Consider the following 16,821-nt stretch of genomic DNA (forward strand, 5'->3'; position numbering starts at 1 on the left):
CTGTCCGGAAATGGTCTGGATCTCCCGGCCCAGGGAGTTCAGATCAAATCTCCCCCCTATAGCCTCCTCTTCCGGAGAGCAACACAGGTGCAGTTCTCCGAGAGCACCGATAGGTGGCGCGTTCCTCACAGGAAAACCAGCCGGGAATCCTCCCGCGCTCCTAGGACCCTGCTCTCCGCCCTAAGAACCCGCCTAGGGTCTCTCTCGAAAGAAAGCGGGTAGAAAGGGGTGCAAGAGAGGGGCTCAGGTTCGTGCTGGAGGTTTGAAAAGACACTAGAAACCTTGATTCTAGCCCTTCGGCTCAGAGTGACCACACTGTTTTAAGAAGCTAAAGAGCTTGGAGCGCAGAGGGCACGGCTCTGCTCACTGGCCCAGAGACAACACCAGGACTTACCAGGGTCACCCCTAGGGGGCGTTATCTCCCCTCAACAAACGCGTCCACGAACCCGCTCCTTCACGCAAGCGGGGCTGCTGCCTTTCTCTACCACCATCCCCAGGCCCCATTCTTCCGCCTACTTTTTTTTTTTTTTTTTTTCCAAATATTGGGAATGGAGTGGGGGGGAGTAAGGGAAGCCGGGAGCTTTTTTCAATTGCGACGATAATTGTCCCCGAGATGGGTTTCTTAGTCTGCTCATCCATTATTGACTTCTTTTCTAATATTTGGTTTTGCCGCTTTGATCGCCAGAAGATCACAGACTTGACTCCTTTGCATAACAATTTTGGGGCGGGCATACTCGGTGCGGGAGGGGAGGGACGTGCCTGGAATGGCTTTGGGGTCGGTATTCCATCCCTCCCCCGTACTTCATTCCTGACATTGAGGCCAGCCTGCCTCTCACTGACTTCCCATCCCTAACAGCATCATTCATGCCTGGAAAGTTCTGAAGGCGAGTGGGGGTGGAGAGGAAGCAGGGAACCCCCACTCCTCGTCCCTCCCCGAAAGGCAGCAGGAACCTTAAGGCCCTCCAGTGGGACAGAAGAGAGGAGGGACTGTGTCTCCCGCTCGCCTCCCATTGCTTTCCCAACCCCAAGAGATGCTTCCTCTTCCACCGCACAGACGGTCTGGGGAGAGAATATACCTTATTTGAAGGTGAATTGAATGGAGTTGGCAGACCCAGGGAAGGAGACCACTGTCCCCTGTGCTCTCATTTGGCACTTAGGCCTCGGGACAAAACTCAGATGTCCAAGGTTCCCAATACCAGCGGCAGCCTGATCTAGTTCCTTCCCGCTCTGAGTCTCAGTTGCCTCATCTGTGGAGTGGGCTTATAGACTATTCTCTCCCTGAGGCCCTGTGATGTTAACCTGGCCACATGTTGCCACTCTTTCCCCCAGTGAGGACTTAGGGTTTGGGGATTTCGTAGGAAGGTTAATCAGGATTTATCAACTGCTTCCTTTGCCTTTGCCTAGTTCAATGACGGGGGTGAGGGAGTGGTGATGGCATGGGAGGTGAGCAGTGGGTTTGGGGTTAGAGTCCTCTGGCCCTTGCTCTATCACACACCTCACTTCGAGCCTCAGTGGGAGGGAGTTGCTCTCAGGTTCGCAGCTGGCACACAAAGGCACCCCCGGAGACCTACACATGGACAGGCACAAGCACAGCCAGGGCACAGAGCCCATGCAAACACTTACACTTACATACCCGGACACAGCGCAACCACGCGAGGGTTACAGGAGCGCAGAAATGCACACAATCCTTTCGTGCAGTTGGCACACACGTACACACGCACTCACCTGGAGTCTCTCACACACAGAGTCACGTAAAAACACTCAGGCGCCCGGCTGCACCGTCGCCCCCCAGCTCTGGTTTCTGCAGGAGCAGGGGGAGAGGGAAGGTGGCCCCGAAGGCCGAGACCTGGCAGTGACCCCTCCTCCGCACCTCACCGGCACAAGATCCAGTCTGAGCGAGGAGGTGGGGGGGGGGGGGGTCGGGAGGTGGGGGAGGGCACCCGGCTTCTCTCCCCTCTTTCCCTCTCTTCTTCCAGGCTCGGTGGACTTCCTTTCCCCACCTGCCCCCCTTGCGGACCAAACTTTTCCCTCTCTCACCTCCCCGCCAGCTGCCAGTAGCGCGGATCTCATGTTGGAAGCCGGAGTTTCCCCGCACCCTCCCCGGGAAGGGGGTCGGGGAGGTTGCACCCCAGTGGATGAAACGGGGGCGCGGCCTGGCTCGTGCCCGGGGGCCGGTGGGGAGAGCGGCGAGAAGGCGCTGGCCGGGAGCCCGAGCGCCGAGAGCCTGGTGCGCCGACTTCTGCTTGCTTTCCCCGGGCCAGCGGCAGAAGAGCCGTGGGACCAGTGTTTAGCCCTGTAGGAGTAAAGGGAAGAAGGATGACTGCTGGGGCGAGCCGGAGACCGCGGTTTTGGAGCCGTATGGGCGTGCAAAGGACTCGGATGTCGTATGTGTATTTTTTTTTTTTCTTGAGTTATTCTTTTTTTGTTCCCAACTTTGGAGTTGGGTCTGACCTCCCGGGGAGCATGGACTGAGCCGAGGGGGGGCAGCAGAACCCGGAAGCCGCCCTGGCCCCACCTCGTGCGCACTCTCACATCCGTACCCACCGGTGTGCACACGCTCGAGGCCAGTCAGTGTGGACCCCGACCCGCGCCGAGCCGCATGGAGGCGGGAGCCGCCACTCGGACAGGTGGGGACCTGGGTGGGCAGCAGGCCCCCTCGGCCTGGGGTCGCCAAGCTCTGGGAACCTTCTGGGCAGGAGGAGGGAGTGAGAGAGGGCGAAAAGCAAAATAAAGGAGTGAAGAAAATTCGAGCGTAGCCGCTGAATTTACTCTGGGCTTTCTTTTTAGGCGGGGGTGGTGGTGTAGGGGGCTGTGAGGATGAACATTAGGGTTTCGGTTCTGGGGTTTGGGTGGAATTCTTTGTAAGGAGAAAGGCGGGATGCCTGATTAAAGTGAAGAAAAATATATAGAGAAGGATATATAATCGCCTTGCTTTCGGAAGCCCTGAGCTCTAAAATCCCCAGCTCCCGGGTGGCGGGGGGTTGGGGCGTGTGGTACAGCTTTAGGGCGGTTTGGGGATACAGAGGAGAAGGTAAAGGCTCCTTTCCGTAATCTGTGCCAAGGGGCCTTGCATCTCTCTCCCCAAGTCCTTGATCCAGCCCTAAGTCGACAAGTCAGCCCGCCCGAAGCGACGGTCTGGTGTCTGCACCCCGGTGTCCGGGAATCAGGCGCCGACAGCGTCCGCAATTTTCGGGAATCGCCAGAGATGTTTCCCGTATTTCCCATAATCAAGCAGAGAAAGGGCTTCATTTTCTCTGCTTGCCCAGCTTTAAAGGGGATAAAAGCGCCCCGAAACCAAAACTGTTGCTAGAACAAAAAGTCCGTGCTGTGAACGGCCTCTCGCTCCCATAAAAGGGAGAAAACCCTGAGGGAAGGCAGGCTGATGGGTGCATAAATTCAAATATTGAAATCCTCAAAGGTGACCACCTCCAACAGCGGGCTTTTGGGGGGCTTTTTAGGAACCTGGACATTTGTGGGTATACTTCTTGCACACAGAAATAAAGAAATATCCCCTGCCCACCTCCAGTCTTCTAGGGTCTCTATAAACAAAGCAGCTGCCCCAATTTCTAGAGTCAACAGAGCATTTTATTTCTATGGTTTGCTTCCCACATACCCCCATCTCAGCTTTATCCCTTCCCCTGCTTCCCCAAGTCCTGCTTCAAACTTTGGGTACAATCGCTTAGGATCCCTAACCAATACCCATTGAATCCCCCTGCACCCACTCACCCCCTACATTATTATCGCTTCCAAATGAAGACCAAAACTCCCAAGCGCTAATTGAATTAGTCTATTGAAAGGACTGTCAGGTACAATGACGTGGCTCGAGGCCCCACATTTCCCAAGGTCTATAGGCTTTGGGGACCTGCGATGTATAGTCTGACCTTCCGGCTCATAATAATACCGAGGCACTTGTAGCAGAAATCTCCTCGCATTCACTCCCAACAAAACCGCTGGTCACCCAGTCCCCGTAGGAAGGCTGTGCGCTATTGTGTTGCGACAACTCATTCATGTCCCGCGCCACAAGGCCCCACCGCCATCTGATCTACACTCGAAATGCGATTACCACCGTGTGCATGCAACACGCTCATACTCGGCCCAACGCATGCACGCCTGGCCAGGCTGCAAGGTTTGCTTTCACAATTCTCCCCCTCACACCCATCCACGAAAGACAGGTGGAAGCAGGCAGGACCATGACATTTGTCTCTGCCTAAACGAAATCTAAAGTTCTGTGGAAATGCGGGATGGTGGAAGACTTCTCCTTTCTAAACAGTGTACACCAAAACCTTCACCAAATACATTTCACTGTACCCAGCTGGTGGGGCAGACTCAGGTGTACACACTGATGTGTACATTCGCTAGCCTCCAGCCATGCACACAAATACAGAGACATACAAACAAAGCTTTTATGGACTCATTTCTGTCTCTGGTTCTCAGATGCACAAGCGCAATAGACACAAATATAGGCTCATTCCCCCATAGCCATGGGCCACTCTCCAAATCCATAAGTGGTTTTTGCAAGACTGGAAAACAAGGGCACAGTATCCCAGCCTCTACTACTCATCAGTTCCTACTTATGGTCCCCAAACTTTTCTAGCTTCCCCCAAACACACAAACACTTCCCCTCTGGCCAGGTGCCTTTTGCTTAGTGGCAGGCCCTGGTTAGTTAGCTTCAGTGGAGGAAGTCTGGGAGCGGGAGAGAGGCAGGAGGGTTGAGAGGGGTCCCTGTCTTGCTTACCCCACCCTCCACCATTGAAAGCTTCTTTCGGCTCCCTTCACCCTTCAATGAAGTGAGGAAAGAAATGCTCCTTTTGGCATTAAAAATCCTTTTCTTTCTCATCATTCTCCACTTCTATGTGGGCTGGCAGAACTCGGGGACAGTCAATTTATTGCAGAGATATAGCTATGTCAGTGGCCTTCTGTGAGCCCTCTAGCCCCAGCGGAGCGGCACAGCTCAGAACTAAACTTCCATATCTTTGGCCCTGGAGCAGAGGGCATTTGAAGAAAAGGATTCAATTGGATTTGCGAAAATTCTCCCAACCTGCTTCCTGACAGACCACCTCTTCCTGGACATCTATCAAGTTGGTAGAAATTCTCAAAGGCACAAACCAGTACCCCTTAAAAGACTGCCACAAAAGTGCACTCACACCTGCACACACATTGCTCCACAAACACTTAACCCCTCTACCTACAGGCTTTTACATACAACTCACCCTGCCCGTATTTCCTCACCCACATGTCCATTCTTGGGCACCCTCCGAGTCCTCTGGACCCTCACACACCCACCTGGTTCAACATTTGCTCACTGTGACACCCTACTATTAGGCTTGCCAGGACACCAACCCGCTAACACAAAGTTCCCAATAATGTGTTCACTTTCAGGAATAAGAGAGGAGGGCGCGGGCCCTAGTAGGGGTCTCGGAGAGCAAGTGGCTCTGGATGCGGAGCGTCGGCGGAGGCCTGGCCTGGGGGAGGATGCTGTTGCGGGGGGCGGGGGGCAAACCAGCGCGAGGAGCACCGCCTAATCCAGCCGGAGCTCGTGGGCCGCGGGTGCATTTATCATCCCATTACTGTAACAAATCCGGGCTCCACTACATGAAAGGTAAAATGAATTACCGACGTTAAGCCGTCAATAAAGTCATTTCTGTAAATGGTGTCTCCAAAGGGCCGCCGCATTATTCAGCTGGCTTTATCAGCTGGCTGGAAATTACGTGGAGGAGCCGGGCCGCGCGGCGCGCGGGGCCGCTCACTTTGATTAAGCGTCTTGCCAGCGCGATGTGACAGAGCTTTTGACCAGGGTTTTATTCACAAGCCTGTGATGAACGCCAAGCTGATCAGGCGGAATGAAGAGTAATTAAAACCTATAAATTATCTTCCGCAGCCCTTCTCGAGGCGTCTCCTGCAGGCGAGATAAGGCGTCGAGACCCTATTTACGGCGCTGAAAGGGACCGCGGCGCACAAAAGCTACGCGGCTAAATAGGATATTGATAGTGTCCTAATTAGAATTTAATTAAGTACCCACGCTCGCTTGCGGGATAAAGATTTCAATTTTGCGAACTTAAATATAAATAAAATCCCACCCCCATTTCGGGGAGAATGGGTGGGGCACCGGGAGATTTCGGGGAGCCCTTGGGTACAGAACTGAGGAGGACCCGGGAGACCCTCAGGTGGATTTGGGGGACGACTTGGGAGGTTTGAGGAGATCACGTCGGGCCTGGTTTAGCGCAGCGCTTCGGGAAAGTGGTTCTCGCCGCCCCGGAACCGCCGGGAAAGTCCACCTAGGAATTCCGAAAAGCCCCGAGCATCGGAAGACCCTCGGCTGACCTAGAGATGCAGCTAGCAATACCAACTCCCGCTCTCCACTAGCCCCTTGTGAGAAACTTCGGTTAGTGCGGGGGTTACGGTTATTGTGATTTTCGTTTTATTCTCTTACTAACCCTCTGTGACTTTTCTGAGCACAGGGAGATTATTTTGAATGCTTCCGTTAGACAACATCCTCAAAAAGATCCTTTCTCCGTCGCCCCAGTTAAGGATGGCGGTCCCGGCTAGATGCTCGCTGGAGCTCCGTGATAACACCCTCTCGGAGGCCTCAGTTGCCTGAGTTTTTCTACGCGTCACCATATAGTCGGATCCCGGCCCTCCAAAAAGGCTTGGTAGGCAAACCAAACCCCGCCGATGTTCAGCGCTTCACCTTCCCCTACCCTGTCCCTGGCAGTGGAAAAACTTCGGGGTGCCTCGACAAGGAAACAGCGAAAAAGAGCCCAGCGACTGGAGACAGATCTCCGTGAGCGTGGGAGCGGCTGGAGCCCCTGCAGTTCCTCCCTCCCCCCCAAAACCTGATAAGAAAATTCAGGGCTACAGTGAGAGGCCTTCAAGGACTGGGGTACAATCCCAGGAAAATCTGGGCTACTGGAGGAAATTCGCTGTCCAACTGGCTAGGGCAAATACCGAGAGTGCAGTACTTTTATCCGCTAGATTTCACTTCGCGTGGAAATCGAAAACGGAGGTTTCCCTGAGCTCAAAAGCCAGGGCCTCGCGGGTATCCGCACCCTGACTTACTTGGCTCAGGACAACTATAAGATGCCCGGACCGCTCGACTCTGGCGGCCAGGAAAGGACTCTCTCGCGCCCTCTGGACCTGGCTTAATGGCGGCAGGACAGCTCCTACGGGTTGTCAAAGGTCCCGCCAGGGACGGGCATGGGTACGGAAACCCCGGGAAGGGCACGCAGTGCAGCCGGCCAACATGCACTACAAACCTACAGACCTAGCTAGGCGCAGCTGGCCTCTGGCGTTTGCTACTTGTGAAAAATAAACCGCTCCACTGAAAGTAGCCAAATCTAGGTCTGTTTCACATCTCCGACCATCCTCGGTTCACCTCTCCCCACCCCACTCCCCCCACTCCCCAAATACACACCATAGACACACAGACTCCGACAGTGATAGCACTCTTTCACCCTTAATGACAAGCAAGAAAAAGCTAGAGCGAGAAAATAAAAGGCTGTTTCTTAGGCATGGGGGTTGCCAAAAGAGCCGATGCCCCTGCCTCCTGATCCTGCGCCTGCACGGACGCACCCATAATCCTGCATTTCTCCAACAAGTTGTTTATGGAGTTGTCTATTTGCGTACACCCCTCAATCCACCCCTTCTCGGTCTCCTTTGCCCCTTCCTCCGTCCTGGCCTGAAAGAGGGGGAGGGGCTCGGGTGCGGGTAGGGGAGGGAGGGCCGGACACACGGGGCCCGCGCCGCGGCTCCCCCTCTCCGCCTGCGGCCGCCGCCCCCGGATTATTTATCCGCAAAGTCCCGCGCGCGCCTATTGGGCCGAGGCCCGGGTGTCAGCGCGAGTCCTGGCTCGCCATTGGCCCCGCACACGTGCGGCCCTGACTCACGTGCTTCCGGTTTGAAGGCAAAAAGTGTGCCTGGGTGATTTTTTTTTTAAGCGAGAGAGTTTGAGCAAAGATCCGAGCTGTCAGAGATTTGAAAAAAAAAAAAAAAAGCAGCCCCGGCGCTGGCGGAGACGCGCTCTCCCTGCAAAAAAAGCAAAGGCGATTAAAGGCGCTGCCAGCCTCGCGCTCTGGGCACAGCTGAGCGTGACACTCGGGGAAGTCAAACCCCTCACTACTGCCTAGGAAAATGGCTAGACTTTAAAGACTATTTTTTTTTTTTTTATCTTTAAGGAAAAAAAAAATTCTTGGAGATTTTTTTCTTTCCTTTTCCTTTTCTGTTTTTTGTTTTTTTTTTTTTTTTTCTCTTTTTACCGTGGCTTACTCCCCATTTAAAACAAATTGATTCTGGTTGCAGAAAGAAAAAAGAAATAGCCAAGTGTCTCCATATCTGGATATCTACAAATTAGAGAGAGACAGCGAGATCTGCTCGATAAGAGCGAGAGATCCAGGCCAGGCGCCTGGGCTTTTTTTTCTGCACCCGCCCCGTGCCTTCGCTGGGGCTTTGCCGGCCTCCTTCCTCCGCGCACCCCCACGGGCCGCTGGCAAAGTGGGGTGGGGAGCGAGGCGGGGGGGGCGGGGGCCGGCGCGGCGGCCGAGGCGGCGGGGCGGCCGAGCATGGAAGAACAGCAGCCGGAACCTAAAAGTCAGCGCGACTCGGGCCTCGGCGCGGCGGCGGCGGTGGCGGCGGCCCCCGGCAGCCTCACCCTGAGTCTCAGTCCCGGCGCAAGCGGCAGCAGCGGCAGCGATGGAGACAGCGTGCCGGTGTCCCCGCAGCCCGCGCCCCCCTCGCCGCCCGCGGCGCCCTGCCTGCCGCCCCTGGCCCACCACCCGCATCTCCCCCCGCACCCCCCGCCCCCGCCGCCGCCGCCGCCGCAGCAGCATCTCGCGGCGCCTGCTCACCAGCCGCAGCCCGCGGCCCAGCTGCACCGCACCACCAACTTTTTCATCGACAACATCCTGAGGCCGGACTTCGGCTGCAAAAAGGAGCAGCCGCCGCCGCAGCTCCTGGTGGCGGCGGCTGCGGCGGCCGGAGGAGGCACAGGCGGAGGCCGGGTCGAGCGTGACAGAAGCCAGACCGGCTCAGGTAGAGACCCCGTCCACCCGCTGGGAACGAGGGCGCCGGGCGCCGCCTCACTCCTGTGCACCGCGGACGGGAACTGTGGCCCACCCGAAGGCTCCCCGCCAGCCACCGCCGGCGGGGCGGGCGCGTCCAAAGCTGGGAACCCAGCGGCGGCGGCGGCTGCGGCAGCAGCAGCGGCCGTGGCGGCGGCGGCGGCGGCGGCAGCAGCAGCGGCCAAGCCTTCGGACAGCGGCGGTGGCAGTGGAGGCGGCGTGGGGAGTCCAGGTGCGCAGGGTGCTAAGTACCCGGAGCACAGCAACCCGGCCATACTGCTAATGGGCTCAGCCAACGGCGGGCCCGTTGTCAAAACTGACTCGCAGCAACCCCTCGTGTGGCCCGCCTGGGTCTACTGCACGCGCTACTCCGATCGCCCGTCCTCCGGTGAGTACCCAGCCCTAGGCTTAGCGGTGAGCCCGGCAGACGCCGGTAGAACTCTCAGCCGCCGGGCTGGGGAGAGCGTGCGTGCCGGATCCCGAGGGTTCTCTTTTCTCATGCCTGCTCTCTCCTTTTCACCTTCGATTCCAGTCACTACCGAGTGTTATACCCAGTTTTGTGCTCCTGGGCTCTGCGACTACCGCCCGGGAGGTTATGGCTCAGGGTACAGGGAGTGGGATCCTTCAATTTTGAACTCCGAGCCCTTCTCGCCTTCTTTGTGTTTTACCTTTATTATTCTTAGTAAAGACTCAATCAGTCTTCGCTTTTTCTTCCAGGGAAAGGGGTTTTTAGAATCAGCGGGAAGGTGGGCCTAGCGATCTGGGTCTGAAATCCTGCGGAGGCCGAAACTGAGCAAGGCTTTGATTAGAGAAATTATCTTCGCTTTGTGTCCTTGCAGACATAAACACCGTATCGATATTTTTTGCAGAGAGATCATTTGCATAGAGATAGATGTAAGGAGACACAGGAAGAAAGAGAAACGTGTCTGATCGCTGTCCTTCTTCTGCAAGCCGGGTAGCCAAAAGGGCCTGACCCGCCTGGGTAGAATCCAGGGAAAGGCTGTTTCGGAAACAGTGGGTGCCGAGAGCCCCTGGCTCCCGATTCTCTGGAACTGACAGATAAACGGGGGAGAGGACAGAAGATACCTTAGGCTCAGGCCAGAGACCTGGGCCGAGGGCATAAGAGCCAGCCCCCACCTCAGCTTCTCCGTGGCCCGCCTGGCACATCCTCCCGGGCCCTGCCCCTTCCTTTTTTCACTCCTTCCTTCCGTACATCTGCCCGTTAGCAAATTTCTGCTAGCCATAGGCCCGTTTTTCTCAATTTTCCTTTGGCCCTTTCCCCACATACCTCTTTGAGCTTGGAGAACCCCAGGCCGAGAGGTACTCAGGGGCAGCCACGAGGCCCCTGGTGAGGAGGCTGTGGTCTGCCCGCCTCCGGGGACCGCAGCTCCCAGGAGGCTGATGGGCGCCTCGAGGAGGGCGGCAGGGGTTCTGGCCTACGATTGGGGTTCCGCGCCCCGGTCTGGCAGGAGGCCGGGCTGGCGTCGCGGTGCGGCGCTCCACTCCGACTGGTTTCTGACTTCCCACCGCTGCTCCGCTGCTGGCCGGGCGCGGATCGATGAGCGCTATCAGCCCCCGCCATCTCGAGCCCCGTTATTGACACATCGGGCTCCCTGAACCTCCGAAAAGCTGCTTTGATTGACTCGCCTGATGGATAGAGTGATTGAGCTGTCAGGCTGTGCGGCTCAGGCTGGCCAGGAGGCTACGATTTTATTACAAGTGTTCATGCCTCTGCAACGGCACCCATACACACAGTAACAACAACAACAGCAACAAAACAACTGCCACAACGCTCTAACAACCTAAGAGATGCCCATCTCACAATGGGGCCTTTCTGAGGTTGCACACATTTCCTGGGCCACTTCTGCTCAACCAGCTAATTACTAACCTAAACCAAGGCCTTCCTGGCCCCTCACCCCGCCTCCCAGTGCTTTCTTCATCGGGCTCAGGAGTGGGGCTTGTCTTTGTTCTTGGCTGCTTTCCTACTTACAAGCCTGGGGAGGCAGGGTGCTGGTTTCTAATCCTGCAGGGGCAGTTCAGGGAGAGGAACCTCAACCCAGTCTTGAGTTGCGGTGGTCGGCCAGGCCTGTACTCTTTTGTCACAGGACAGCTGGTGACCCCTGGAGCTGGTCTGCCCCAGAGGCCAGCTGCCTGGTTTACCCCTCTGTCACTAGGTTTCGAGATGCCGGTGCAGACCCTACTTTCCAGACAGTTTTAGAGGTTAACAGGCCAGACAGGGACTTCACTCAGCTCAGGAAGCTCCCATAACCATGACAGGGCCCAGCAAATAAATGCTAGAGACGACTTGCATGTGGAGGCCTCTATTTCCTCCTCTCTTCAGGTCTGGGCTTCATAGCCAGCCCTCTTCCCAGACTATTTTTGAGGGACCCTTCACTTTCCTAGGAAGGTTTCCTGTGGCCTCTTCCTATAACCATCTTAGGGCATAGCACAGATTTTTGTCCGGATTGTCCCACCCTTTCTGTCCCTCTGCCCCTGTTTTGCTTCTGGATGTGGGGAGGGGGAATGCAGTTTTCTTGCAGATCACCATAGGTGGGCAGAAAAGACAGCTCTGACTTGCTTTTGTTGTTCAGTTTTCAATCCTGAGATTGCAGCTTCTGTATCCGAAGGACTAGGGGGAGAGACCTGCCTGTGCCACTGGGTGTAGGATGGGGAGGGTCCTCTCTTTCTTACTGGTACCATCCAAGGGACAAAGCAGAGACCCCAGGGGCCTGGGCATGTGGATAAGGCATACAACTGGGGGAAGGCCTCTTCTCCCCTTTCCAGGAAGCAGGTGGACAGTGTCTTCCTGGGACTCCATAAGGGGCTTCGTTTTAGGCCAGAGGGAAAGAAGAGCAGGTAGAGAGAACAGATGCTGAATGTTTTGGAGCTAGGCAAGCCTCTCACATCGCCCTCCTTATCCCCTTGTTTTCTGGAGTCCGTAGCTACAAGCAGATGTGGTCTTATTGTAGGTGTGTGGGTGTAGATGCGCTTCTTAAGGAGGGGGAGAAAAATAGTTCGCAGGATGGCAATTCCCGCAGGGCAGTCCTATCCCAGTCTTCATGACTCCACTGTTGAGCCTCTTTTTATGCCAAGTCTGTGAAGACAGCAGGCTCCTGACCTCCAACTCTGGGTTGGGCCTGATAGGGCTCCAAATATCTTTCCATCTTGGACTCTATGATTTAAACCTATCACGGCTGGGTCTGTTCTGAATTGAGGTGTGAGGTGCATACACAACTTGGGCAGGCCAGTTTTCCTCTGTGACCCTTGTGGCATCCCAGAGGATTCCCAGAGGGGAACCCAGCGACCCCAGTAGCCAGCAGATTGATCTAGGGGCTCGTGGGCGGGAGGAGCTGCACGGCCTCTGCTATCGCCCCAGAAGCCCGGGGCGAGATGCTCCAGCTCCGCTCCGCAATTCTCACGCAATTCTTCCTCTGCCCTCTCCCCCCTGCCCTCTGTCCCTTGTCCCCACCTCCGATGCTGCAGGTCCCCGCACCAGGAAGCTGAAGAAGAAGAAGAACGAGAAGGAGGACAAGCGGCCGAGAACGGCGTTCACGGCCGAGCAGCTGCAGAGACTCAAGGCGGAATTCCAGGCGAACCGCTACATCACTGAGCAGCGGCGGCAGACGCTGGCCCAGGAGCTCAGCCTCAACGAGTCCCAGATCAAGATCTGGTTCCAGAACAAGCGCGCCAAGATCAAGAAAGCCACGGGCATCAAGAACGGCCTGGCGCTGCACCTCATGGCGCAGGGACTATACAACCATTCAACCACCACGGTCCAGGACAAAGACGAGAGCGAGTAGCCGCCGCCGGCAGAGGCCGCGCGGTCCGGCCGCCGCACCCGCGCCCCCTCCTGGCACCGCGGCCGCCCCAGTGTGGGCCCCACGCCCCGGGGAGAAAGAATCAGCGTAAAGGAGGAAGGGAGCAACAGGGAAAAGAGAGAAAAAGAGGTTCCCAGAATGGAGAGTCACATTGGAACCAGACATTTTTTTTCAAAAGGGAGAAAGACTCAGACAGGTGCTATCGAAAAATAAGATCAGTTCTCTCTTCACAGTATAAGGGACGAAAACTACGAACTCTTAAAGCTCTATCTAGCCAAACCGCTTACAACCTTGTATATATTTAATTTCAGGTAAGGAAAAGAATTATGTGTAGCGATCTCTATTTGCTGGACTTTTTATTAATCTCCTTTATTATTATTGTTATAATTATTATAATTATTATAATTATTTTATCCCCCGCCTCCGCCTCGCTGCCCCTGGCCCAGTTTCGTTTTCTTTTGAATGTTATTGCTTCTCCGGTGCCTCCCGTCCCGCATCGCTGGCCCTCCGTTTCTCTGGGACTTTTCTTTGTGTGCGTGAGAGTGTGTTTCCTTGCGTGTCTGCCCTTCGCCTCTCCCCCTCCCCCATCTCCCCAGCCCCTTCTGTCCGTCTGTCTGTCCTGTCCCCGACCCTTTCGTTTTCCGGAGACTTGTTGAGAAATACGACCCCACAGACTGCGAGACTGAACCGCCGCTACAAGCCAAAGATTTTATTATGTTCAGAAACCTGTAGTCTGAAATAAAGTGTACACTGTGCTCACGAGCGCCTGACGGCCCTCCTCTTTGCGGGCTGGGGAAGGGCGAAGACGCAGGGCGGCCCTGCGCAAAGCGGGTACACACCGAGCGCGGAGCCCCGAGGCTCCGCCAGGCCTTAAGATCCATCACCGCACAACGAATACAGGGTACAAGGAGGGCGCGGTGATAGGGATGGCTCGGACCCGGGGATGGCCCGGGTTTGGAGGGTCTAGCGGGACACGCCTGGTCTCTGATAGCATTCAAAGGAGACCAAAGGCCGGAAACCCCAGTCCTGACTTCGGAAACACTGCGGAGCTGTTGGTCTGCTTCCCGCGGAGCCAGGACCAGCCGGGCTGCAGTATACTCTGGTTCAACCTGCTCCTCTCTCCAGCTTGCTTCTTTTCTTTTTCTGTCTCTTTTTCTGATGCAGTCTTGCTAGAGGTTTTCTCCTTTAGAAGCAAAAGGACTTCCCGGGGCATGGCAGAGGTGAGGGGCTGCCTGGAATACTAAGCGAGGGCCACCTTGGCCTGTCTGGACTTCACTGCTCTTCCAATGGAGAAGTGATTCGGTTGTCTAGACGGCTGGTCGAGGACGGCACAGGAACCTGGCAGGACTCATGGTGGGCGAAGTCCGGAGAGGAGGCCCCGATGCAGAGAAGCCATGTGGAGCTGCAACCCCTCAGTCAGCTACAGGGATTGCTCTGGGGCGAAGATCTCAACATGCACACAGGCCTGCCTTTGCCCCAAATCTAATAAGCGAAGTTCCTTTCACAATCCCAACAAAGCCTGGCTTGCTTTCTGATAGAGGGGGGCACAAACACCAGCCCCCTGGGGCCCCAGAACCCCCAGATTTCCAAGAGGGAAATGTCTGAACACTTGTCCCAGACCCTAGGGCCTATCCTTCCTGGGTAGCCACTGGGTCCCACCATTCAGGGACTAGGAAGAGAAAGGGGAGGTCCCTTCTAATCTCCCTTTGGTCCAGGATTTTTTTAAATGGTAAATTCTGTTCTCCCCGTTTTTCTTTCTCTTCTGTAGTATGTACGTATGCAGCTATATTCATATGACCAGATATGTAGGTGTCCCCAAAAACTCGGGTGCATATGTGATCATGTGTAGATGAATACTGGTACATCTGGGTGCCCACAGGGTTTTGTGTATTTCTGCATTATGTGAACATTATGCGATTGGATGTTCATGTCTCTGTAATTAGATGCATACTTGGATGTTTGTGAGTTCACAGTGTGCGCACATGTGCTTATTTGTGTTTGCAGGTGTGTTTGTGCATGTAGGGGAACCCTGCTTCTGTGCTCTTTCCTTGGGTTTCTTTCCTGTTGTTTTTGCAGGATTGATTATTGTGAGAGTGGGAATGACCGATCAGTCTGCCTTTCTTGAAAAATTCACCTTGGTTTGGGCCTGTGCTGGGTGTGAAATGACAGTGCCAGGTGTCAGGCCTTGGAAGCCAAGGGAGTGTTGAAGTTCCTGTTGAAGGGCTTGAGGGGTTGGGGTTCAGGGGCCTGGAGTTGCAGAGCACATTTCACATTGCCATGGGTTCCCAACTTTATTGCATTCCATTCACATCTTTTTTGGGTGTGTAGAGTAACCTCTACACATAATAGATGCTCACCCAATCCTTGAGTGAAGAGTTGAAAGCAGTGAGGTGGACCCTTCCCTGGGCCAGTTGTTTTCTGGTGACTGGAAGTATATCCTTTGCTTTTCTTGGGGTGGCGATGCAGGGGAGGAGCCCGGAATCTTCAAGTTCTCCACAGCTTTTGGTTTTGGGGCTGAGATCTGAGGCTGAGGGTACCCCTTCCAGAATCTGGCCACAGGCAGATAGGATGTTAGGGTGCCCAGTTCTACAGAGAATCTTTCTATCCAAATGCATGGAAACTGAGCTACTCTTCCTTCTCCCTTCCTCAGTGTGGCCCCTTAGGATACCTGTGTCCCTCAAGATCACAGATGCAGAGTCAGGGGCCAACTTGAGTAGTAACTCCAAGAAGCATCCTGTTCCTTAAGGCCCCTCTTTATCTGTACCAGGAGATCAAAGCCAAGAGTTTTCCCTCTGGGGGAGAGAGAGGTGGTCACCTCTCCCCAGGATTATATTGGTAAATTGTATGGATGTGTCAGTATTATGTAATTTGACTTCTGGCCCATTATCTCCTTTTGTCTTCCTATCACTATGGGTAAATAGAATTTTTTTCTTTACTCAGAGGAGGAAACTAAAGCTTGGAGAACTTAAACATTTGGTCCATGGCTCCTCTGGTCCCCCTGTGTCTTCCTCTTTGTCACACCTACTCATTACAACTGCCTTTATCTCTGAAATCTGGCTGAGGTCCTCAAGAAATGGTCCAGTATGACTTTCCTATCTTCTCTCTTTCTTCCCCATCCCCATTTTTATTCCTCCTGATTGGGGCAGAGACTAGGGAAGGAGGACTCCAGTCAGACTTCTTTCATGCACCCCCTCTAAAAAAAGAAAGTAATAATAATCATAAACAGGCATTGATTTCTCTGATTTATGGGTCTGGCTTAGCCAGCTGCCTGTGTATTAAAGTCTGGGGCTGCATCGAAATAAATACTAGAGTGTGCTATCCCAACTTCCTTATATTCTACCTATTTTTTTAAAGATTGGATTGAACCATAAACTTAAATCTTCCTCAGCCCAGGAGGAAATACACACTAGCCAAGTCTAAACAGTATTGATCCTTGGCTCTTTCTGAGGGCAAAGGTCTCTTCTGTTCTCTTGCCAGAAACTCCTGTTCCTTCAGTAGGGTCAGGAGGAGGAGGTGTGGAAGGGGGTGGACTACAGAAGGGGTATTCGGGTGTATGGTGGTACATTGTAGGTCTGTGTTAGCTTGTATGTTTGTGGGTTGTATTGCACGTGGGCGTTTGTATAGAGGTGCTATTGACTGATAAATAAATATATTTATTTAGGCTTGGGAGGTGTAAGTGTGTTTTGAGTGTATAGGCACCAATAGCGATTAGTGTTTGTGGGTGTGTGTATGTGTGTCCAGGCTGCCAAGGGCACAGAGAAAGAGTCTGTACTAACCTGCCCCCCATCTGGCCCCCACAGCCCTGTCACCTGTGACAGGGCTTCCAGATGCCCCAATGTCCTCAGTAAAAAAGCCTAACTGCAGGGGTAGCGGTGACCCTGGCTGACACCAAGAAGCCGAGGCCAAGGCCAGGGTCAGGGAGACTGGCCTCCCCAAACTCCTTGCCCTGT

At 54.6% G+C, this 16,821-nt stretch overlaps 1 protein-coding gene across 1 annotated transcript; it reads left to right on the forward strand.

Moving 5' to 3' along the window:
• The first annotated feature begins 7,890 nt into the window (after positions 1-7,890).
• EN1 (engrailed homeobox 1) lies at positions 7,891-13,630 on the forward strand. Its single transcript, XM_086367190.1, has 2 exons — positions 7,891-9,441; positions 12,537-13,630. Exons 1-2 carry the CDS (start codon positions 8,556-8,558, stop codon positions 12,851-12,853), a joined length of 1,203 nt encoding a protein of 400 aa, XP_086223316.1. The 5' UTR covers positions 7,891-8,555; the 3' UTR covers positions 12,854-13,630.
• Positions 13,631-16,821: the final 3,191 nt, after the last annotated feature.

This window comes from Bos grunniens, chromosome 2 (assembly GCF_055505025.1).
Source record: "Bos grunniens cultivar Pamir isolate PY7600 chromosome 2, Bosgru_T2T1.0, whole genome shotgun sequence".
Lineage (NCBI taxonomy): Eukaryota > Metazoa > Chordata > Mammalia > Artiodactyla > Bovidae > Bos > Bos grunniens.

Coding starts and splice junctions, on each gene's coding strand:
- EN1 (XM_086367190.1), top strand. CDS start 8,556: ATGGAAGAACAGCAGCCGGAACCTAAAAGTCAGCGCGACTCGGGCCTC. Junction 9,442..12,536: donor CTCCGATCGCCCGTCCTCCG/GTGAGTACCCAG, acceptor CCGATGCTGCAG/GTCCCCGCACCAGGAAGCTG.